Source organism: Varroa destructor, unplaced genomic scaffold (assembly GCF_002443255.2).
Source record: "Varroa destructor unplaced genomic scaffold, Vdes_3.0 BEIS01000002.1, whole genome shotgun sequence".
NCBI classification, from domain to species: Eukaryota; Metazoa; Arthropoda; class Arachnida; order Mesostigmata; family Varroidae; genus Varroa; species Varroa destructor.
In genome coordinates this window covers 49,299,681-49,322,500 of record NW_019211455.1, presented here as the reverse complement: position 1 = coordinate 49,322,500, position 22,820 = coordinate 49,299,681, and the positions used below count along the sequence as shown (strand labels likewise).

The 22,820-nt window shown below is 39.9% G+C and overlaps 1 protein-coding gene across 1 annotated transcript in view; it reads left to right on the top strand.

The window, feature by feature from the left end:
• LOC111244958 (potassium voltage-gated channel subfamily KQT member 1-like) overlaps window positions 1-22,820 on the top strand; it is a 220,344-nt gene that overhangs the window by 122,656 nt on the left and 74,868 nt on the right. The window contains exons 2-3 of the mRNA XM_086981089.1: window positions 10,428-10,645; window positions 17,680-17,883. Of these exons, the coding sequence (XP_086837215.1) occupies window positions 10,428-10,645; window positions 17,680-17,883 (422 nt within the window). The remainder of the gene's footprint in view (window positions 1-10,427; window positions 10,646-17,679; window positions 17,884-22,820) is intronic.

Below are 22,820 nucleotides of genomic sequence, written 5' to 3'. Positions count from 1 at the left end.
GCGGCCATCGCTGATTTGAAAGGTGGTATACCTTTCTAACGAATATCTTATTGTATTAGTATCGTTTCTTTTTCTCAGTAAAATAGAACGTCCGCTTTGTCACGATTGTGGGAATTCGCTCCCGTCCGTTGCTATACATTGTTAGAAAAATATCCAGAACATGCCGAAATGATATTAGAGTAGTGATAAGATCTGCAAGCACGCCATCAACCACAATGATAATACTTGTAGTCATGGGTGAAATGATTTGATAGGAATTTGGATAAAAGCGTCAGCGTGAACCGACAATGTCCCTGAAGGTACTATCCCCGTGAAAAGTAATTCCGTCAATAACTACGACAATCTTAACGAGGAAAAAGATGTAACGAAAACAAAATAACATTTGGCTAATTGTGGGAAACCTTAAGTTCGCAGTTTGAGAAACTGCATGTTCACAGCAACGAAAATAGATACAATCAAGTTCATAGTTTACGCATGGTGCTTCCTAATTGTTAATCTTCTTTTCCAATTAAAAGCCTAGTTCTTCTTTTATAACTATGAACAAACTTGTGCATTCGCTAGCAAAAGATGCTAACAGAGAGTCCTTCTGCAACTGCAAATGTTTGCCATTGAGCGCCATCGCAGCTGAAATATATTTGAATTAATGTATCATAGGCTAAAAGAGTTATTTATACGTAGACGATTATAATTCACTTCGAATTCAGGAAAACAGCTAAAAATATAATCATCTCACGGAGACCAAAAATGGCATTGTCTCCCATTATCAACTGTTCATGCCTTAGCGTCACGGTTTACATTCACATCACGCCTCTAGCTCTTCGCTGCCTCCCCGGAGAGCACATATATACGCCACTGCTGTTTCTATAGTCCCTGTTCAATTTAAATAAAACAGCCTAAAACTATAAGCGGTAACAGCTCGTAGCCCATAAAAGAAATTTTCGTTATTACTCTTTATTTGCAGTCCCTCCTAAAACTGGCCTTTTTGCCTTTGTTTCTATTTATGGGTAGCAAACACCCTTACTTCTACACCAAAGATTTCTGCCTCTTCTTCGTCATGCGATAGCCGTGCGCGATAGTTACCATCTGCAAATGTCCGCCACGCAAAAAGCATCAGGCGTCAAAACTACTCCTTTGTAGCATCGATACATGCGCACACTACTAATTTATAAAGAGAATGTCAGCTTATTTTTTTTATGAAATGATTGGAAACTGAGTCTTATTTTAGAATATACCTGAGCAGGCCAAAAATCCTGCCTGCTGTTGTTGCGTACCTCTCCGATACGCTCACGATTCACTGTTCCATCATAAATGGGCACATATTTAACTATATTTATTATTATTTAACTATACTAGATATTCTGGCACACGCGGCCCTTTCTGTAGTTCTCTCATCACAACTGTCCACATTGCTTTTCGCGAACTTTATAGAACACAAGAATTAGTTTAATCTGCCACAAAAAAGCAGTTTTATATTGAAAATAATGACGAACCATTTGGGCCATTGTGCTAGTGTCACTGCTCCGTGTGTTCTAAGTGTGCGTTCACTGAGAATCTTTCAATCAGCAAACTGGTCTAAATTTTGTAAGCGTGTAAGTGAATTAATTCAGGTACCGTAGAGGAAGGCATTGAAACGCGTACCCAGATGCCATTTGTTGCCCGATGGCCCAACGAACCCGGTTGGTTTTTCAGGAGTTTGCAGCTAGTTAAGGTAGGCGTGATAGGTTTTCACTATTCGAACTGTGTACCACCGTTACGCGTATCCGAGCCTTGAACCTGAAAAGAAGCGATCTGTAGCGTGAAAGAGGTTTGTGCATAAGACGTGTCATACGTTGCCGTCTTCAACTACATATTCCCAACTAACTAAGCTGTTATGACCGCTAATGGACTCGGTTTACAAAAGCTGATCGTGCGGTTTCTACATGAAAATTACCTGTGAATATGTGAGAAAAACTATGGGGACGCTCAACAGCCCAACGTGTAAGCATATTTATATCCTTAGACCAACATTCGTATATCTGGTTGAAAAAGTATGGCTCTAAAAATAACAATTTCTCTGCAATACGGCAAGCATAGAAAGAAGCGTTATAGGCTACCGTTATAGGGCTGGGCCTCATTGTTAAATACTTTACATATCGCTAGCCAACGGTTCGGCTGACCTTTCGTTGCCGCGCCATTATATATCTGAGTTCGAGGGGTTTAATGTAGCGTTTTTGGTGGGCCAATAGCTTTCTGAATTCGAATGACACGTACTAGGACAGATTTCCCTTATGTACTGTTAGTAAGCACGCATATGCCGTCCATTTAGTGTCAACGGATCCTTAATTCATGTTATAATGTTTAAGTCATACGCCTGAATTTCAGAATGTTCTTTACCAACTGAAACCCAGGCGGCACGGTTGCGTGCGTTCTAGGACACCTTCCTACGTACGTATTTCGGCGTTAGCTAGAATTATTTGCCTCGGTGTAACTGTTGTTTATCAGTGATACCATTTATGAGTGGCTATTTCAGTTGCCAGCTCTAGAAGAGGTACAACTAGTTTTCATTTCTACGCACCGTTATCATCATACTGTACACCAGAAGCGTGCTTGATAACGATTGAGGGACGCAAAGTGGTAAGAGCAACGGATCGCATCCAATTTTCGAATTTATGATGCCCACAGCTCATAACTGATAGAAAAAAAATGGTAACTTTATGAATCATTCGAAGAGTAGCCTATTTTGTGGCAACATCTGAATAGCCAATAAGGATCTACACTCATATTTCTAGCAGACAATTATATTGAAGACTATGGATATTATAATACGCATGCTAAGCAACACTTAATTTCTACTAGCCAAAAATAGCTCGTAGTACACAACAGCAAACGCGAAGCTAGAAAAAGAGAAAGACAGCGCACTGCATGGTATCTCAAACAGATCCCAGCAACCTAAATACATCCCGGAAACATGAACTGCAGACGTATTTCGAAGCGGCTACAGTTAGAGCTTATACGTTTCTATGAATATTTGACTGCAATGTAAACACATGTGTCTAGAGTAGCAACTCGAACAGCTCATTTGGACATTATTAATTACAAGATTAAAAGATTCTTAACGACGTTTTCTATCCAAATGGGTAAGCACTGCCAAGCGCCAGGTAGTAGATCTGAACACGGGCTGGAGTAGATCGTAAAGGTAGACAAGGGAACAAAGTATGTAGAAATCGTGCAAAAAATACGTCCTTACAGAGATTATTTTACCGATGTCGACAATTTGATCGATATTGGCAATTAAGCTAAAGGCTTTGGTCAGACGATAAGGAGACTCATAAAATATAAAACTTTGTGGCCTAAGAGTGTTAACAAACCCAGCCCGTTTCGCACCGCCTCTAAGACAGCCTACATCTACAAGCCTGAGATTTCGGTTGTAGAAAAGCAACGGTAAGGCAACTTTTAGCCGACCGCCATCCTTCGTAATTCTAATGGATGATAGAAAAAAGAAACTCCAGTTAAACCCAGGGGCAAAAGCAAACAAGTGTTTCAAACAAATGCCTATGGCAATAACGAAATGGGACGTCGGTCGAAAAAGACATGAACGCAGACCAGGACGAATAAGTTGGAGCCTCAGAGCCGAATTCTTAATAAAAACATGCACCATTAAAAAATTTTAAACGGAACTTTACCTCAAGAGTGGAATATTATTTGGTGACATTTTCCTGAACGATGAGTTATACGATGTTGGTACACGAATTTAACGAAACGCAAAAGTTTTAAGGAATAAAATGTTTTAATCAATCTTAATGTCCCCTTCTGGCAAAGGTTTAATCCTAACATCCAATCCTGATAGTATCTTTAAAAAATAAAATTAGACAAAAAAAGTGATTACTTTCTCTGCTATAATAAGTTTTTAATAATTTAAGTGGTAAGTACATACAATTTCTGACAATCTAATTATGAAAATAATTCATAATACATCCTTTTACTTGGTTGTGCAACTGTAGATTTACCTCTGCAGGTATAAAACAGCCTTCTAGGCCGCTTAAATTTTCCAAAAATAGAATTAAAACAAATTAATTAGCTTCTTGCACTATACAGTCTTACTTTTGACAATAGTCCACCAAAATTCCCCTATGTTTCGAAACATTCAGGGTATATATAGCATGGTCTTTAGCGCACGATTTGTCATAGCAAGCATATTGTTCATCTGCTATTCTTCGTACAACAAAAAAGTCAGTCCTTTCTTTTTACTATGGCAGAAGTAAATGTCGACTTTGCAAAGTGAACGAAGATTAATCAATCTCTTCACGTGAGACCAGCTGCCAGCAAGGTTAAAAACTTTCTGTTGTGTCCAACAGTCGAAAGTTTGCCAATTTTCTCCGCATCTGAAAAATGCGATGAAGGTTTCTAGAAGGAAGATTTCATGATGGACTAGATTGAGATGGCTGTTTGATACAAAAAAGCATTAATTATTAACTATATAATTTAACTAGGCTCTGAAGATTAGATTTTTCATGCCTGCTGACATTTTTAGCCGTTTGAGCCCTTTCATTGTTAAAACTCTTGACCTACTGTCAAACAAAATAATTTGGATAGAATTGTTTGTATCGGGCCTATGTGAGCAATTGTTTCACGAGCTTACACCTGCCGACGTCACTGAATGTACGGCTATTGTTAGAAAGTTCTTTGCGCATTAAAAAAGGAATATTTACTTCTTGAATAAGTTGTTTTACCAGCAAGTAATTTAGCTCCTCAATTCAACTATACTGCATGGAGGTAATGGTCATACTCAATCCCATGGCGCTCTGTCAGCAATGATATACAATCATGGAAACAATTTATAAGGAAAAGTCCGACTTTAGTTATAGTATTTGGCAGATAAAAGGTCCCTTGACAGAAGCACAAGAGCGGAATAGAAGCCTTTGAACAGGTGAAACAAAGACTTTTGATAGCTGGAAAATCTTTGCTTCATATCTGTTAAAGTAATCGGACATCAGATTGTTGCAATAAAAGGCGAGTTCTGCTGTGCGATGCACTTGTAACAGGAACACCCTCACAACACCTCGGTGTTCCGTAATACTGTGTTATATTAAATGCAGAGAATATTGCAATGAATAGGTATTCTGCATACTTTTTCCATATTAGTGAATATAGTTTTCGTAGTGGGCAATACTTTGCTCGAGGTTTAACATAAACAATGCGAATTAGAACAATCATTCGGAAATAATAATGGAAATCTTAGAATGTATGATTCAGCAATTGTATGGTCTGAATATCCGGCATATACATTTTATTATTACAAGACAAGAGATCTCAAATTAAATGAGAAATTATGTTATCCTCTATCCACTATCTTAACGAAGTAAAGCGAGCATAATGACTTGGCTCTATTAGGCAAGCCCTGATCCGTTTGCGGTAGTAGCATAGACTTCAGCAACCCAGCCAAACGCCTTAGAATTTAGAACCGTCCGTCATACATCGAATGCTTCCGGTGACTGTATAAAAAGCTCTAAAATGAGCAGTTTCCTTTTGCAGTCCGCCGAAAAACGCTGCAGGAAATTATCTTTAAATAAGTAAATAAATATGGTGAAAAAAATTAGAAAAAATCTGATAATTTTTTAAAAGGCGCTCCTTTGGACAAGTCTCGAAAAGCCTCCGAACTGGCATATACACATCTAGACGACGAAGGATAACTTCACTCATTCCTGGTCGTTTCCTAATGTAAGGCTACACGGTAGTGAGGTCGAAGACAAGGGTATGTGTCTATCAAGACGAATTTCTTGCAAATAGTCATATCGCGCAAACATACGACGAAACACTGGCCTAATTCACTGTGTTACGCTTATTAAACATACAAAAATATAACGCATACGAAAAAGAGGTTTCATCTTTGCACGGACGGCATTACACGCTAGCAAGCCCAGTATACTTACCAGGCTTGTAATGCCTATATAGCAGTCATGCGGCTTGTTGCGAAAACGAAGGACAGCAACAATAATAAGCGAAATTGGATATATTAATAAAACAGGCCAACATAAACTGGAACAAAAGTGACCACCACAGGAGCCTGGTGGTTCTGCTCAAATGAATTTTGTCACACTCTGCTGAGAGTTCGTTGTTCCCATGCCTTATCAGCGGTGTAGTATTGCATCCATCATCTATAAACAGATACCGGTACTTGGCGGAAATGTTGGTGCTATCAATGGTAAAAACGATTACGCAGAAAGCGTCTATGTACCAATATACGCTAATGAATTTGGCTAATACTGTGCTTACAGGATAAAATGTACCCAACCCCAGACATACAAGCGCTAGACAATTAACCGAATGTTAGATCTACTCGTGGTAGCACAACCATTTTTATAAATTATCACATATTGCTAATAGCAAAGCGGACAAGGGAAATAACAAATCATCATCACTATAAATACTAAGACCAAAAGTGGATTCACGCAAAGGTAAGTAATATTTATTTATAGTCCTTAGGAAAAGTCAGCAACAATCATTCACTTTGATTCTATCGAAATATCACTTTAGCGTTAGCACAACGTTTTCGTGCAGATTATCCCTTATATTGTATGTGATTCTGTACGAAACGCTATTTGCATGGGTGCGCGAACCGGACAATCGACAAGGGAACTGGGTGACTAATCCCAGCTGAACAAAGCCCATTAGCCAATTCATCTGAACAGTGTTCCTCTCTGGAACTCCACATGGCTATACAACGACGTCAGGATTATAGACATCTGATTATCGAATATTTGAAGGCTACAGTGTAAAAATGCCTTCATTCAAGAGGCTGGTAAATTCAGCTATCTAGGGCGCGCTTCTGCACTTCATATCGAAATATTAATTTTTATGGGTTATGCCACTCTTGTACCCACTGCTGTTTATCAAAACAATGTTTGTGTGGCAAACATTTTTTCCATTGCCTCTGTAGGCTACCCACATAGAGCTTTTCGTTAGTGACTACCCACATCGATCTGTAGCAGGTATGAAACGTTTTACTATACGATAGATGTCATTTTAGCTTTCATAGAATCAGTCTTTCCAGCAAGAATTTTGATGTCGATAGGTTTCATCTCAGCATTTGGAGCGCTGCTATTAACAAGGTTCAGATCACACGACCTCACATTAATAAATTAGAATGGACTTTGTGTTCCTTAAGAGGTGAAGCTGAGGTATTGCTTTGAGCACGCCTCCAGGACGAAGCTAATCTGAAAGATAATCAAGTGCATTTTGGCAAGTTTACAAAGGACCCGCCCTTATAATATTAATTGAATAGAAAAAGAATAGTCTAGACACTTCATGTAAGGCTTATACGACTCGCTTCATGTCTCGTAAGAGCGCTGCAGTCTGTGTTAAGTTTGTGGCTATCTGTTTCGAACAGGGGTGGTTAGCTAATAGCAGAAAGCGTTGATTAGGCGCCAAGCTTTCAGCAATGATTGAGGGCGGAAACAGGTCATTTAAATTAAGGATTATAAGTAAACTCCTCCGCCATTCTTCTATCGTTACCCTTTTATTAATCAAGGAAAAGCCGTTGACGATTCAGAAGGACACAACGGTCAGTCGATAGCCAAGAGGTGAGCGGCATTACCTACCTGCAAGCGTGGGGTTTACCGGGAGGGAGCGCTGCTATTAACAAGGTTCAGGTCACACGACCTCACATATCTAGGACGGACGAGGAAACATCAGTGTGCTTGTCTGAACCAGTATAGCACCATATCTTCTCTGGGCTGGATTGTGTATATATATATGTAAGAATACCAATACTAGGAAAGAAATTCTATCGAAGTACAGTTGTACGTTAATTGTTATGTGTGCATAGGGCAAATGTTTTAATTCTTCTATTTTTTTTTATTTTGAAATGATGAAACCTTTATGAAAATTTCATAGGAAATCCCGTAAGTGCAATACAAATAGTATATGGCAATGTCAAAGAAGAGTGCTGCGTCATCTGCCGTCTGTCCAGAAGAATGTAAAAGAGATTCATCGGTCTAGGTTTTACACTCAAGAAGGCTCGTTCATGGACGAGCTGGGGCTGAGTACGAATTAGGTCGGAGCAAAACTCAATCTATTGATTTGCTAATGTCATTAATTTTACTACAAGGTTTGAATGACCAAATAAATTCTGAAAATTCAATACCTGTTACAGCACTCCGAAGAACTCTAGAAACTTTGGTAAATGTCGCAACTGTCGATGTTTTTATATGTGCTACAGAGAAAAATATCGTGGACGTGCAAGAATGAATAGCTAGATCTTGAATGTTAGTGTACGCAAATGTGGATTTGTGATTCTTCAATACAATTTGCTATCATAGATACTCCCACTGTATCCTCATCCTTATTCTTTTTTCTTTTTTTTTAATAAAGCAGTGCTATATTCGTTAGCCATTTAACTACGGAAAATTTTCTTTAAGTGCCATTGTGGCGTTGGCATGCCACACATTTGAAGAACTGCGGTACGCTTCTATAATTTAGAACGAGAAGTAACCTATACAACTTCAGTCGAAGCAATGAGTAGTCCCTATTATCGCTAGGGAGACGTGAGCCAGCACCCTGTAGTTATTCACTGGTAAAAGATGAACAGACGGATCAATGGACGAATCAACCGAAATATTTTTCCAGTTAAATATGTTTTCGCGTCACCCTTTTGTACCGCTGGAAGCACTACCAAGATTAGTTTTTAGAGCTGCGTTTTTCTTCAGTGTTTTTCGACCAAATTTAGAAAAGCTCACTACTGTCAGCAGAAAGCTTTGTAAATTCCCTTTCTCTTTTATTGTTTCAAACTTCAGGGTACTACCCAAAATATACGCTTACAAAACTATCCTGATATGTACTTACGTGAACACAAACGCCTGCCACATAAACAGAGGGATACTGTATAAAAACGGTTTCACGCAATTACAAACATCAAAGCATTACTTACAACACAAATAGTTCGACCCTGCCCCAAAGGCTGGAAGAAAACCAAGTTTCCTTTCGCAAACTTTTGTAAATCGCCCTTGCAAGGGTAGAAGCAATTTATATTACACATAGCTACGAGAAATGTTGCACCGAAGCCAAGTGCTTGTGACAAATTTATTTTGCATAAATTAAAAAAAGCGAGACATTGCAAACAGAATATTTTTTTTTCTTTCCATAAAACGAGGGAAAGAGCATGCGTCTAGGCTTGCCCATCTAAATGGGTAAACTTAAAGTTCTGTTGTACAAGTTTTCTCACAAAGTAGATGATTTCGTCCCTCTTCAATCAAAGGATTAAAGCTTTTAGAATTAATCTGCAGGTGACTGTCAGGTGCCCTTCTTACTCCGTAAATCATAGTTTCGCAATTTTTTTTTGTCAAGGGAGCTGTACTTTTCCATGGTATTTTTTAAAAATCACGTTTCTAACATTCCTCGAAAAAACATTGGATGCATCAGGGTTATCCACATAATGTGCGTTGAGAAGCTCAGTCCACGCGAAACTTCGTGAGAGCCAAATGCGAAAGGCTATTTAGGTTCAGACGTGTTGCATTATTGATAGGGTAAAAATGACAACTATTAAAACATTTCCTACTATACGATGTTCTACTATTTGGAACTGGAGTCAATAACTAATAACTATTCTTCTAACAATGAAAACCTTTTCTTCGACAGAGACACTTAAGACATTACATTCATTCTCCTGATGCGACCAAGAGTGCCCTTTGCATATATGTATGACCTCATATCAAAGACTTTCTTAGTTTATAACGTGAAGACCTTAACGTATAAATAGTTCGACTGCGCCCAAATTGACATACTATAAATTGTACTTTGGCAGAATCTTTAATCTTATTCCAATGAATCCAGTACAGATTCATTTATTTTTTGTCACGATTACGCCACGTATTTGGTAACCAAATCTTAGCTTAGCACACCTGACTGCAAGCTCAAAATCAATATTACATGAACCTAATGTTTTATGTGCACCTGACATATTCGAATTTTTAGTAAGCTTATTCGAGACGATAAGTTTTTGTACCTTCTGCACTACCAACTTGAGTAAATTTGTTGTTTAGTTGTTGTTTAATGTGTAGCATTTAATATCATCTTTGTTAAGACACCCTACGTTCGTCTGAAGTAGATTATACAATCTCGCTATAGATATGGAAATATATGTATTTTCCGGGTGCGCTTTTTTATTCCAACTGAAGGTTTCCGTTGCTCACATAGTCAACCGTTATTACATCGGTACGCCAAATGTAAAAGGTACAAAATAGCATGCAGGGTGTAGCAACTACGTATTACGCAGCATTCTGCTTTTTTTTTTTTTGTTTAAGGTGGTCTAATTACCTCAGATAGATATGAAAAGCCTAGCAGTTGCTTTCTCTTTACATATTAAAGTAAACATAATAAGTGCATGTGTGTGTGTGTATATATATATATATATATATATATATAGTTTATGCGTTGGTTGGTGATTGTTACAGGTTCTGCATGGTGTTCGCCTGCCTCGTTCTTAGCGTATTTGCGACGATCGACACGTACGAGGCAAAGGCGTCATATATCCTCCTGCAGATGGAAATCGTAATGGTCGTTTGGTTCACTATTGAATTCTTCTGTCGACTTTGGTCGGCTGGCTGCCGCTCAAGATACCAAGGATGGTGGGGAAGACTTCGATTTTTGAGAAGCCCCTTTTGTGTTATCGGTGAGTACATAATCGTTTTTGTAGGCAATTTAGGTATTTACCTCCTGGTCAACGATTGTAGCTAATATTCATAATTCACCTAAACAGTTTACGGCACATTTGCTAACTTTCCAAATAATATATACCCATTATTATTAATTAAGAGCTAACTATCTAGTTTATAGGAATAATAATGTAGACGTATTGGTAGAAGAAACAGGCACCTGTCCTTTTTACTGTAACGCAAATTCGTATACATGAAACCTAAGGCGGAACTGTTTTTTTACGGCACATATGCGCTTGTCTAATCGCCTGTGCTCCTTCACCCCCAATCTTTCTTGACATCTATTATTCAAGGTTGCTAAGGTTTATCTAATATTTTTACTAGGTGACAATCGGTAAAATCACTTGCAAATGTTCTATCATAAAAAACTATTGCGGAATGTCCGTCTCGAATTTTTCACGAAGCCGTCGTAGTAACTAGACTTTCAGACGTTGAAATTCACTTAAATAATGATACTGAATCATTACAGAGTAGCTGAATGAAGGTTCTAATTAAATACCACATCAATTTATGGTGGCCTTGAATAAAATATAAACACTCGATGCAATTGCTACTCGAGTTACGTCTGCCCGTTAATCCATCTAGCATCATGTACTTCCAAAATGATGATGGACAGTCCATTTGGATTCCAAAAGAATATACTAGCAGTTAATTAGCTTGGCATCAGAACATAAGCCAAATGCTATTTGTAGTATAATTGCTTTAAAAAGTAAATTGAGGTTAAGCTGATCATCCTTTATAATGGTATGGTTTCGTACTCAGGGCGTTCGACCTGTACCGCTCGCTAGCGACTGGTTGCTTCCATGGGCAACTAGTTCGTATACAATAGGATGAAAAATATAGAACAGTAGTCCCCGTAATTAGAGCGGTCGGTTTGTAATAGTAGAAGAGATGACTACGGCGAATGCTGGAGAGTGACCAACGCGTGTGTCGAAGTACGGGATCAACGATGCCCTATCCAGAAGCGTCCAACTGACCTCTGGCTTATGTTCCCCCCTTTTCTCGCAATTCATAGCTTCGCGACTCGACAAAGCATGAGTCACTAGTCAAACAGCCCTGAGGATGTCAGTAGCTCTAGTAGAACAAGCAAATAGAGTACGAGGAGCGGAAAACGAAATCGTGCACGCATGGAACGCTACGTCTTCTTTGCTTCGTCGTGGTGCTGTTGTTAGCGTTAGCGACTACCAGCGCCCGATGGTCTTGGAAAAAATGATAGTACTCATGCAAATTATTCGTGGGCTCAGATAGAGTAAGTGGCTTATTATTTAGCGTATTGAATTATATTAGAGGACCACGAAAGAGAAGTAGGGCAATTCCTGAGGGAGAAAGGAGGGCGCAGTGTTCTGTTAGAGATCAAGGATATTTGATCATGTACAATTACTTTTTTGTATCTTATGAACGTCGGCACGAAGTAGTACAAATATTGTCTAGTTTCGTGTCCTAACCCCCGCTCGTATCTGTCTTTAAGGAATCTTAGTAACGTTCGGAATAGTTTTTCAAAAGTTACCTGCAAAATGCGCAAGAAGATGTAGAAAAACACGATGTAGAATTAACGTTGATCAACAAAAAGTGGAAAAATTTGGCCATATATAAAAAAAAAGCAACAGTGAAGCGTCCAGCGTACACCATTATGGTGTACGCTGGACGCTTGTTCCAACTTGGCTTCTTCTTCGTAGAGTCCTTCTTCCTACACAACGGGTTCAATGGCTGAGTTTAAATGCGGAAACTTTGAAAAAGGCACCAGAGATCTTGTGGTCGACAAACTGATAGACGGAGTTCGTTCACTGCTACGAAGAACTTTATATACAGTTGTTACAATAGAAGATGCAGTTATAGCAAATGCCTGGCGAGATAGCCGTTCCACATTGCTACTCATTCTCTCGATGAAACAAGGAATCTATATGACTCGATATATTATTCTTACCGCAGTACAGACCGAATTTCACGTCACTTTTCATTTCTTGTTTGCTGATTGGTTCGCTGATAAACACTGAGTTACTATTAGCAATGGCTGTTAGCGAGAGACTAGCAGGCGTACATGAGTTTACCTTATATCCCATCGCCATCGCCATCTGGTCAACCATATCAGGTACAACAGTTCAGGATTCAGCACCATCTAGCCCTTCCCAATTTATAGGACAGCATGCACAACAAATAGGACATTTAGACCAATGGACTGCAACATGAGGCCGCATATTTTCCATTTCTTCTCTATCTCTCTTCCCCCAACTCCATTTCCTGCTCCTGTTTTAATTCACCTTTCTTGCCGTTGCCCTCCTCTCTAAAAGCCAGGGTTATAAAACTTTATATGCGTCAGGTCAATTTCGATTGCGCGTCCATTAGACGCACTGAAGTAACATCCGGCATTAGCAGTTTGCCAGATGAACTTGCCGAGGTCCATTTACGGCCACAGAGAGTAGTGATGAGGAGTAAGAGCTTGCTCTTATTTTTTCGCTGCCAACATACATGTCAACGGTCAATATAGAACAGTTTACTGTAACTGCGACCAACCAAGTTGTGCTTCAGAAGAAGTCAAAACTCAGAAGAGTTTTGTCGGCCCTCTTTCCAACCCCCCTTATTCATCCCTTACAAGTGGCATATGTATAAGTGGTAACTCGGTCGGTAGTAAGCAGCTTTACTCGCATGTTCTGCACCTGTCTGTCAAAGACGTCGTGACAATTTTGTAAAAGTCTATATCTTGCTTTGCCTCTGAACCTAGCGATTTTTTTTAAGCATTATTCTTAATCAATTTTGCACGTTGTAGTTGTCTTTTATGATACTGAACTATGCCTGCTTAAGGAGCTGCTTGATCGAGCTTTACAATTCGAAGTTTGTACTTGCGCATAAAATTTGCATTGATCTTAAAAGTCTCTACGTATTTTGTTAGAGGATTTGTACGAGCATAGCGCCGCGTCTACATCTATCGCGAATATAACTGAATATCACAGTGCCTTTATTTTATCGATCATTTTTGATACGACACAAAATTCGTAAGCAATATTTTTCATAATTATCGCGCCCACATGGAGAGATGGAAGGTCTCTTCAATTTAACCAACTGAATTGATTGATGTCCAATGAAGTGTTGTCGACCCAGTCCGGTAGGAACATCATCATCTACTATGGTAAAATTGTATCAATAGCTGTATGTGTTAGACGTACTTTTTCTGTTGAGATTTGTCTCAGTGCGCTAGCAGCTAGCTGCTATTCGCATTCCTATATATAATTTCTCGATGCATGGCTTCTCGAAGTAGATCGAAAGTGGGGTCTGCTTGCCTACTAATCGCTCTTTTTAGGGCCTAGAGAACTTTATAATGAATGACACGAGGGTAGATCGGGAGAACGAGCGGATTGAAGCTAACGTCGAATATCTCTTTGATCTGTCCAGAAAGTAATTAAGGTTGCTTTTTACTAAGTAGCCAAACTGTGTGCTTTGGATTGAAGTGCCAACGGTCCATGAATCTCTTGAGGAATTTGAAACAGCGGTACGCGTTTATTATTTCATTTTCGGAAAGTATCTCATAGCAACAGATGCCCCTGATATCACTCGCAGATATTACCATTATCTTACACCCGACACTGAAGTTAACGCTCAATTTCTTCCCGAGGCGTCGCCATTCTCTGATCTGGCTTTTCTCCCTGCTGGCAGTAGTGACTCAGCTGCGCTACGCCTATTGCGATTGTATGCGGCAGGGGGATTTTTTCTTGTTAAGATTCCGTAATTTGCATGTGGAATATACTACAACGGACCTGAAGTTAAATCGTGTAGGACCAATCATTTACCCAGTTGTTGCATTTTCAGTATTCGGATTACGACTCTGTACATTGCTATATGTGGAATGGGTCGCTACGTTCTTCTCCAATACCCCAATCCCCGTTCCTAAAGCTTTTTACCATTCACGTACTTAAGGCATCTTTGCTTAATATATTCACCAATGTTCGATGATATTCCGGAGCACTGCAGCCTTTAGGCACCAAAAAGTCGGCCACTGAGCGTTAATTTTCAAGACATAAAAATTGTTTTTCGTTCTGAAATTGGTTTAGATAACTACATTACACTGCATTCACAAATGTATAGAAAAATGGGGTATTTACCAGCTGAATTTCGTCTGCTAATTCAAAAGTTAATCAGCGTAACTTGCGTGTAACAGCTTGATTATTTCCAATAATAAATTTGATGCTGTTTGTGTGACCTCCTATAGTTTAATTTCTTGTGATGGTTAATAGAGATTCTCACTTTTACGTACATCAGGACAGCCTGTTATTATACTTTCGTATTATTGCTGCGATTTCTGGATACGACTTCACCTGCACGGACCTAATTCGTTGCTAATTTTTTTCAACTTTTCCTACCTACCTACCTACCTACGTACCTACCTACCGATTTGATCACACGTTGTTTATTTTATGGAATAAGTACAATTATTATATAATCAATAGAACGTTAGACCATGACGAATGTTTAGATGTACATCATACACATCTTCAAGTGTATTGAAAGAGAAAACATAATATTATTCGGGTAATTGTCTTTGATCAGATTCAGTATCGATAAGTAACGTTGTTGCAAAAGCACAGGGTGGAACGTACACCAGATTTACAAAATGAATTCCCAAAGATCGTTGCGCATTACGAACCAGTAGAGGCTCTTCTCCTGGTTCGGCATTGTATTCTGGGAAGGAGCTTTAAAGCAATTGCCTAGCAACTCTCTCAGCCTATAAGGCAGCAAAGATTTGAGTAGCTTCCTGTAGATTGAACCCCTATTCTTCTTTTATCAGAGAGGCTACCTCAATACTCGATACTATCGTGGTTCAGCAAAGCTTTTCAAATATTGATTGCGGTACTAATACGTTCAGTGTATAAGCCGAGTTATATTTCATTCGCCAAACTATTCAATTTTTTATATACTAGAGCTTTGAGCCAAGCTATTCGATAATATAAAAGCCGCAGTAAAGCCCTTCTTTCAAATTATTATATATGACTATCCGTGTCATTCCGGTTATACTCAGCCCTTTTCCGTACACTATTGTTGGGAGAATGTGGCAACTGGCTCAGCTGTTGCAAACCTTTTATGCTGACTATGGAGAAGATCACCGCACGGAACAAAATTACCCGTTTTGCTTTCACGGATTAGGGTGCAATAACTTGACAGTACCTCTAGGTTATCTTCTTTCTGGTGCTTCGGCGGTTTCTGACCCTGAACCGTGAGGAACCGTTAGGAAAAGGAAACCATAGAAGAGGGCTCTTTTTTTAGTCACACTTATCGTCGATGCTATTTAAACAGTGACCGATCAGAACCTTTCTAATAAATTGTCTCGGTGGACCTAAGTAGTGCTTGCATTGGGACCGAAATCGTCAGACTAAGTTAAGATCGTAGATGTTTGTTTCAGCGTACTGATCATCGGCAGCGTTGTAATATCATGATCCTGATAACTCCTCTACGTTCTTGTCGTACCGTGAAGATGAGTCGGCTTCAATGAATGCTCGATCGCTAGTGCAAATACGTTAAACCGGATAGATTCATTGGCATTAATGTAGACCGCTAATATTTGAATAACGAGTGGATAAAAGTGTAGTGTTTTTAGATAGGGCCTCTGTTTTAGTTGAGTTACCGTCAGCTGTAAAACAGATGAGCTTCCTAGTTTCATATCGACTGGAGATATCAAACTTTTTCTACTAAACGTGTTTCAACATCGTGACTCAAATTCAAACCTGTTTCAACAAAAAAATAACTATTGTACTAAAAAAATATTGTCAATCGTAGGGTAATGGAGCCGTTTGCACGGTATTTCGAGCAACAAATAGAGAAAGGAAATCAGTAACAACGAGCCTTTAGAGGTTTCAGGCCTCACATATTTTATTAGTTGTGCATGCGTTTTAAATTGTTGTATTGTATGCTTAACAACATACGTTTGTTTTTTTGTACGTGGATTGGATCGGGCTCTTGCGCAGATACATTCTATCGATAGTGACTGAAATATGGGCTGTTCAGCGGCCATATATCCAAACATTCCAAAACATGCTCATATTCTCAAACTGTCGACCCTGCGCTAACCGTGCGGGTTGATCTTAAGTTTTGGAGTTTTCCTTTGGGCGCTTTAGCTACCCACAATGGTACAATTGTTTATTAGCTATAGAGATAAGCTTCTCTAGTGATGCATCCGGATATATAGCGGTAACATCACGTTTCCTTCAGAGGACAGCACACTCAGGACGTGAACATTGAACCGAAAGCTTGCTTTTACGCGTTAGAGGCACATCCTCTTGCTCGTGAGCGAGTCAGCGATGGTTTCTGCTGATGAATTTTCTATCAATATAAAAGCCTTTTCGTTAAAGAGGATATGAAGACTGCTTATTGCCTTAGTCTTGAGAGAACTGAACAGGGAACTATCGATTCCATTGGCTTTATTACCCAAAAAGGACACTTGTCAAACTTTGTTGACACATGACGCATTTTGTGATCAATCAACGACATAATAAACATTCTTTTGTCGACGACCTAATCTAAATATTGGAAATACATCTTCGGGTGAGGTCGTTGAAGTATGAGGTCTGCGTTACTTTTTGTCAGTCGTGGACATTGTCTTGTTAATTTCGCTGGTGTCATTTTGACAACCGCATATGCATTTGCGTCAACTGTTGATTTGAAGCAGCCGCACAAGACTATAATATTTGTCCTGGCGGGGGAGAATAGCTGATCTCGTGTAAATTACAGAGAAGCGAACTGATTTTCGAAATGGCTGCAAGTTGGTTTTCTGGAACGAGCTTTACTTTAGCACGTTTATCGGCTCCAGATAAACGCATTTGGACAACTACAGGCGACCAGCCAGGAGCGGTATTGCGTTAGCTGCTGTACTTACTTCTTAACTAATCTTATATGTTTGCCATATATATTTGCATCTCCACACATTGGTGTGACTCTATTTACCTTCGATAACAGTACGTATATGCACATTTTAATCATCCTCATATTTCTGTATTTTAAATTGCAGATATAGTCGTAATAGTGGCGTCGATCGTCGTTCTGGCACTCGGGACCCAAAAATTCGCTGCCTCGGCTCTCCGAGGATTGCGGTTCTTTCAAATTTTGCGTATGGTCCGTATGGATCGCCGTGGCGGCACGTGGAAACTTCTAGGCTCCGTCGTGTACGCGCATCGTCAGGAACTAATAACTACTCTTTATATCGGCTTTCTTGGTAAGTTTAAGAGAGCTAGGCAAAACAAACTATGCGCAGCAAGTTTCCTCCCAGCGTGCATCAACAAGCCGTATTGGAGCATCATTTTACCATACTTTAATCAAATAGATGCAGACTTGGCAAATTTCCTTCACTTAAAATGTAAATCGTCTAACAAAAACTGATGGGTAAGCTAAGCGCGTATGCTCGTAACTTCTAATAGTTGTACTTGATGACTAATAACCGTGCCCGGATCAAACCTATATCATGCAATGTTCGCAGCAGTGGAATAGGAAGGTTAACAGGGTGTATCTTGCGCAAAAACATGCCCAGATATATTGCGCATGGCCATTTTTAGGCTTTCAAATATGTGTCACTTTAGAACAGTGTGCATGTTTAACAAGTTGAGTTATTATTATTAATCCTTTCTACTCCTCGGTCATCTCAGTTGTGATTAAAGACGCTGTTCTTCAGCTCAAACCAATACGTATACCTTGCACATGTGCAACCACACTCCGCCGACCTCAAGCATATATTTCAAACGCTTGATAGGCCAAATTGATTATTCGACGTTTACGCTTCTGATAAAAAATTTAAAGCTTGTATAGGAACATGATTGACTCGCTGTATCATTTGGACGTCCGGAACAGTTTTCGGGGCAGCGCGAAGTAAAACCTCGCTTAGTTAAGTTATCTATTCATAATGGGGGAATGGCTGAGTCGATTTGTCAAAACATTTCGTTTTTTACCAATTCCATCTCCACCCTTAACACCCCCCTGACTCAGAATTTGGCTGGATGGTCTGATCACCATATAATGGTGCGTCATTCCGCCTGACTGAGCTCCATTAACTATATACAAGGAGCAAGCAGGTTATCTCTTTTGAATATATCTCCTCTTGTTCTATACCACCCTTGTGTATTTATACAGGTAAATAAATTCGTTTTTGACCTACATTATTTAGTTATCGTTTAGTCTGCAATCTGACCAAGGTCCCGGATAGGCTGCTCTGACAGCTTAACTAAGCTAATGCTGCTCCGACTGCTGCTTCTGCTACACCAACGAAAGCGACTCTATTAAGGCCGTCGACCGCGTCCAAGAAATCCTCTGACTCGAATTTTACTCTACGGCATTGTTCCTCCTATGGTGTTACGACATGCCTTTGATAACCTGCATCTGCCTTTACGAAGCAAGGTAATCACAACGTAAATGGATTATGCAACGCCGTTACGCCCTACTGCGTTACTAAGTGTTTCTACTGTATTATCCTCGTCTTCTCGGCGGACTGTCAATCAAAAGCACGTTGACTAACACGGCTTCCAGATTCGGCTAAGAGTAAGTGGATCATTCAATCCACATCAACTATAAAATAATTAACACAGCCAGCATCGATTGCCATCGACCACTTGCGCGGCTTTCCCTGCGAGGACAGATATGAGCACAGCCATCTACCGGAAGTTAGCTCAGTTTTGAAGTGGCAAGATGCAGAATGCGTTGATTCTTTCGACTTTTGTGATTACGTAGCGAGCAGGAATAACGCACGACTAAAAATGTGCCTAGGGCGTAACCGGGTAAGCAAGTTCATAGGAAAGTTTGTAAGCTGGCAAACTGAAGGGGCGACGGGGAAGACGGCAATAGAAAATAGAGTTGAGGAATAGCAAGGACGTGAGCGGGATAAAGGCAGCTCTTGTGATGTCGACAACAAGGGCCCATGATATTCAACCTAAGTGTCGTTTGCGTATTTAAATAACCATACAGCAGAACAGCGTCTAGCAACTAGTGATCCGTGGGCCTGTCTATTTGCCCATCTGCACGTCCATGCGCTTGCCCGTCGTCGTCCATCACACTATTGTCACTCGTAAGGTCCGACTCACTGAATGAATGCGTATGATCATACATATGATCTTTCTTGGCTCGTGTCGGCTTTTTGGACGGTGGCATTTTCGCTGTTTGGCCGGGTTCAGTTTTGTGTGCCTATTTGTACGTCGTTAATGTGGGTCGCTGTGTTTGCTCTATCCCAATAGCATCCTTAGCACCCTTTGTCTGAGTATCTCTTTATCTGCATGACCGGATATGAGTGTCCACAGAGAAAAGTATTCTTGTCACTATTGTGGGCGTTGCTATATCAACACGATGGACCGTCTACAGTTTGGCGAGCCTATTCGTCCTTGCCGTTGGTTGCTTCCTCTTTAAAAAGCAATGGATAAAGATGTTGCAGACAACACTCGGGCCACTGCTGTACGAGACGTTATCAGATCGCTAGTCCGTTCTATCCCACAGTTAACTACCTTCACACGACCAGAGGTCTGTTTGACACCAATAATTAGAAAAACGATAAGCTATGTAAGATTGCACGGGTAATAGTATTTTATATAAACGTTTCTACAAACTGTGAGTGACGACTGGTGATTTTTACTGTAGTATCGGCCAAACAACTAAATTCAGTAGCAAAATGTGCCTTGCTGTAGTCGCACACTCAGTGAGTTATACTAAAAAAAGTACATAGGGCATATTACCGCAGTTTCGAAATAAAATAGTTTTTATATGCTGGAGATATATATGTATACTGATACGTTTATAGAACTGCATAGTGGTCCGTAAATACGTAATAAAGTATGTTTTTCTGTATGTTTATCCGCTAGTCCGTCTAGGAATCAATCTGCGACACCTGCTGTATGTTTGATGGCTGACTATAAAGGCAGGGGTTAATCACTGAACAGGAACGTGTTTGTCTTTGCGTCTCTTCTTTCCGGTTTTTCAGTGATTGATTTTAGTGCGCCAAGATGTGCACTGCAGGTTCTAACAGTGTCGAGGAATAAGTAATTCTGTTCCAAGTGTCTTCTTTATAAAACGATTCGCACTATGTTTTTTTATATCTTGTTGCTCCTTCTTTATTATGTTGACAGCTCATTTAATTAATTGAAGTTCACACTTCGCTGTATTAATGGGCTATAAGTACGATAGCCAAGCCATAAATTGGGATGTTTTGTAAATTCATGGCTCTTAACTTAAGAAAGCGAGAACGGCTTAGCGTACTGCTTTAGCAACAGTTGGCGATGCTTTTACGCTAACCTTTAAGACCAATGCCCTGCAAGTCGGAAAAAAATGCATTTCTCCTCGACGCAACGAAAGCTTAGCGTCTCCATTAGTACGTACAGAGACACCACTTTTGATAAACCTGGCTAACGGCAGTAAGGTTTTCTGGCAAGGTTAGGAGGTAACTACAGCTACAAGGTGCTTAGGTTGAGTCCGCAAGAGCACGACAGAACCTCAGCAATCTGGGTAAAGGATGCCAAAGGTAGCATTAAGCAACACCAATGGAACGAGTTTTCGTTCGAGTTTCGAAAACGACCCGAGTCTAGAGTAAGCTTAAAATGGCCGGAGCTATGAAAGCTTGTGTGTGTGCTCTGCATGTCCACGTTACGGTATCGACTTACGTGTATTTCTATATGTGGGTTTGTTGGTAGTTGTGACTGTGTTGTTCCTGTCTCGAACAACGAAAGATGGGCCGGGTGTAAGCGCTACTCTTGCCAAGATTAAAAATGCATCAGAACCTTAATGTTCTAGACTGAGGCAAAGCCTGAGGGCTATAGGTGGCAGTGAGTGGCTCTTGTCATCTCCAAACATACGACGCATTACCCGCGGCGACGCACTTGCTATCGACCCCATATCTCAGCTATAGCACAGACAGTAGAAATACGGGTCAATCGTAATGATATGGGAAAGCTCACACCAAAGGATAACAAAACTTACTACAAGGTGAAATAAAATTTTATAGCTTCTACGGTAAGACGATCAGCTGGTTTGGACTCCTTTTGCAATCGTTAATTTTAAACCACTTGCTGAACTGATGCTGTATTCATCTAAAAGCCAAGGAGAGGCTCAGACCACTACTTTTCCCATTAGTTCGTCGTTTTAAGACATTACGATACAGTGAATGGGGGAAGGTGTCTTCTCTCGTTCTAATATAGCAAAATTGATATAAATGTTTCTTACTGATATTTCTGAATTTGTGCATGACATGACGCGTCAAGGCCTCTCCGACAGCAAAGCTACGCCGGGCATGGATTCTTCTTAAATTTATTTAGCATATACATATTTATATTGTTGCTCGTTCCTTCATATGTAATATTGATTAACTGAGTAGGAATTACAAGTGTTAATGCTTGACCAAATTGAATTAGGCCTCATTTTCATACCTTGTTTTAGCAGTATGTCTGACTCAATAGTGGTTGTTACATAATAATATTTCGTATATACAGTTTTTTCTAGTTTCCAGAATTTAAGATCTCACTATAGTTAAAATCGGACTCGACGTGCACTCAGCGGATGTTCATTGTTATTTTTCTGTCTAATGGTTCCCTGTAGAAAGGTCTAATAGGCACTCGAGGTCTTGCAGTAGGCTTTAGCCGGATGTCCTTTATTCGAATCTGTGCATCTATACCTCACTCAACTAGCCTACAGTCGGAGTGGAGTTGGTGAATGCAAGCACACGATACTACATGTCAAACGCGAAGCGCATGAGTGACGAATTTAACTCGGATCTGTCGGTTACAAGCTCAGTCATAAAACATAACCAACCTAACGGCGGTGCCTCTCGGCTGTTGTTTTTCTCCGTATGCTTCGCCCTCTGTTACAGCTTTTCTTACTGCTACGAGACCAAAGAGGCCCACACCTTTTTCTTCAAGAACATCGTTGTATGCCTGTGGACTTGACCTTATGTCTCGATATTTTTATACTCTCTCCTTTCTAAGCAAAACCTGCACAATAGGATGCTGTATCGCGCCGTTTGTCACAATCCGCTTTATACTCGAAAGAATTCATGATTCGCACGAACTCCAGTTGACCACATGGTGATTACAACAACACAAATAGTCTTATACATCTTTAACTGTGCTACAAACTTCAGTCAGAGTGCAAAGTTCGACTATATGCTGTTAATTCCAGAACTTAGTATGA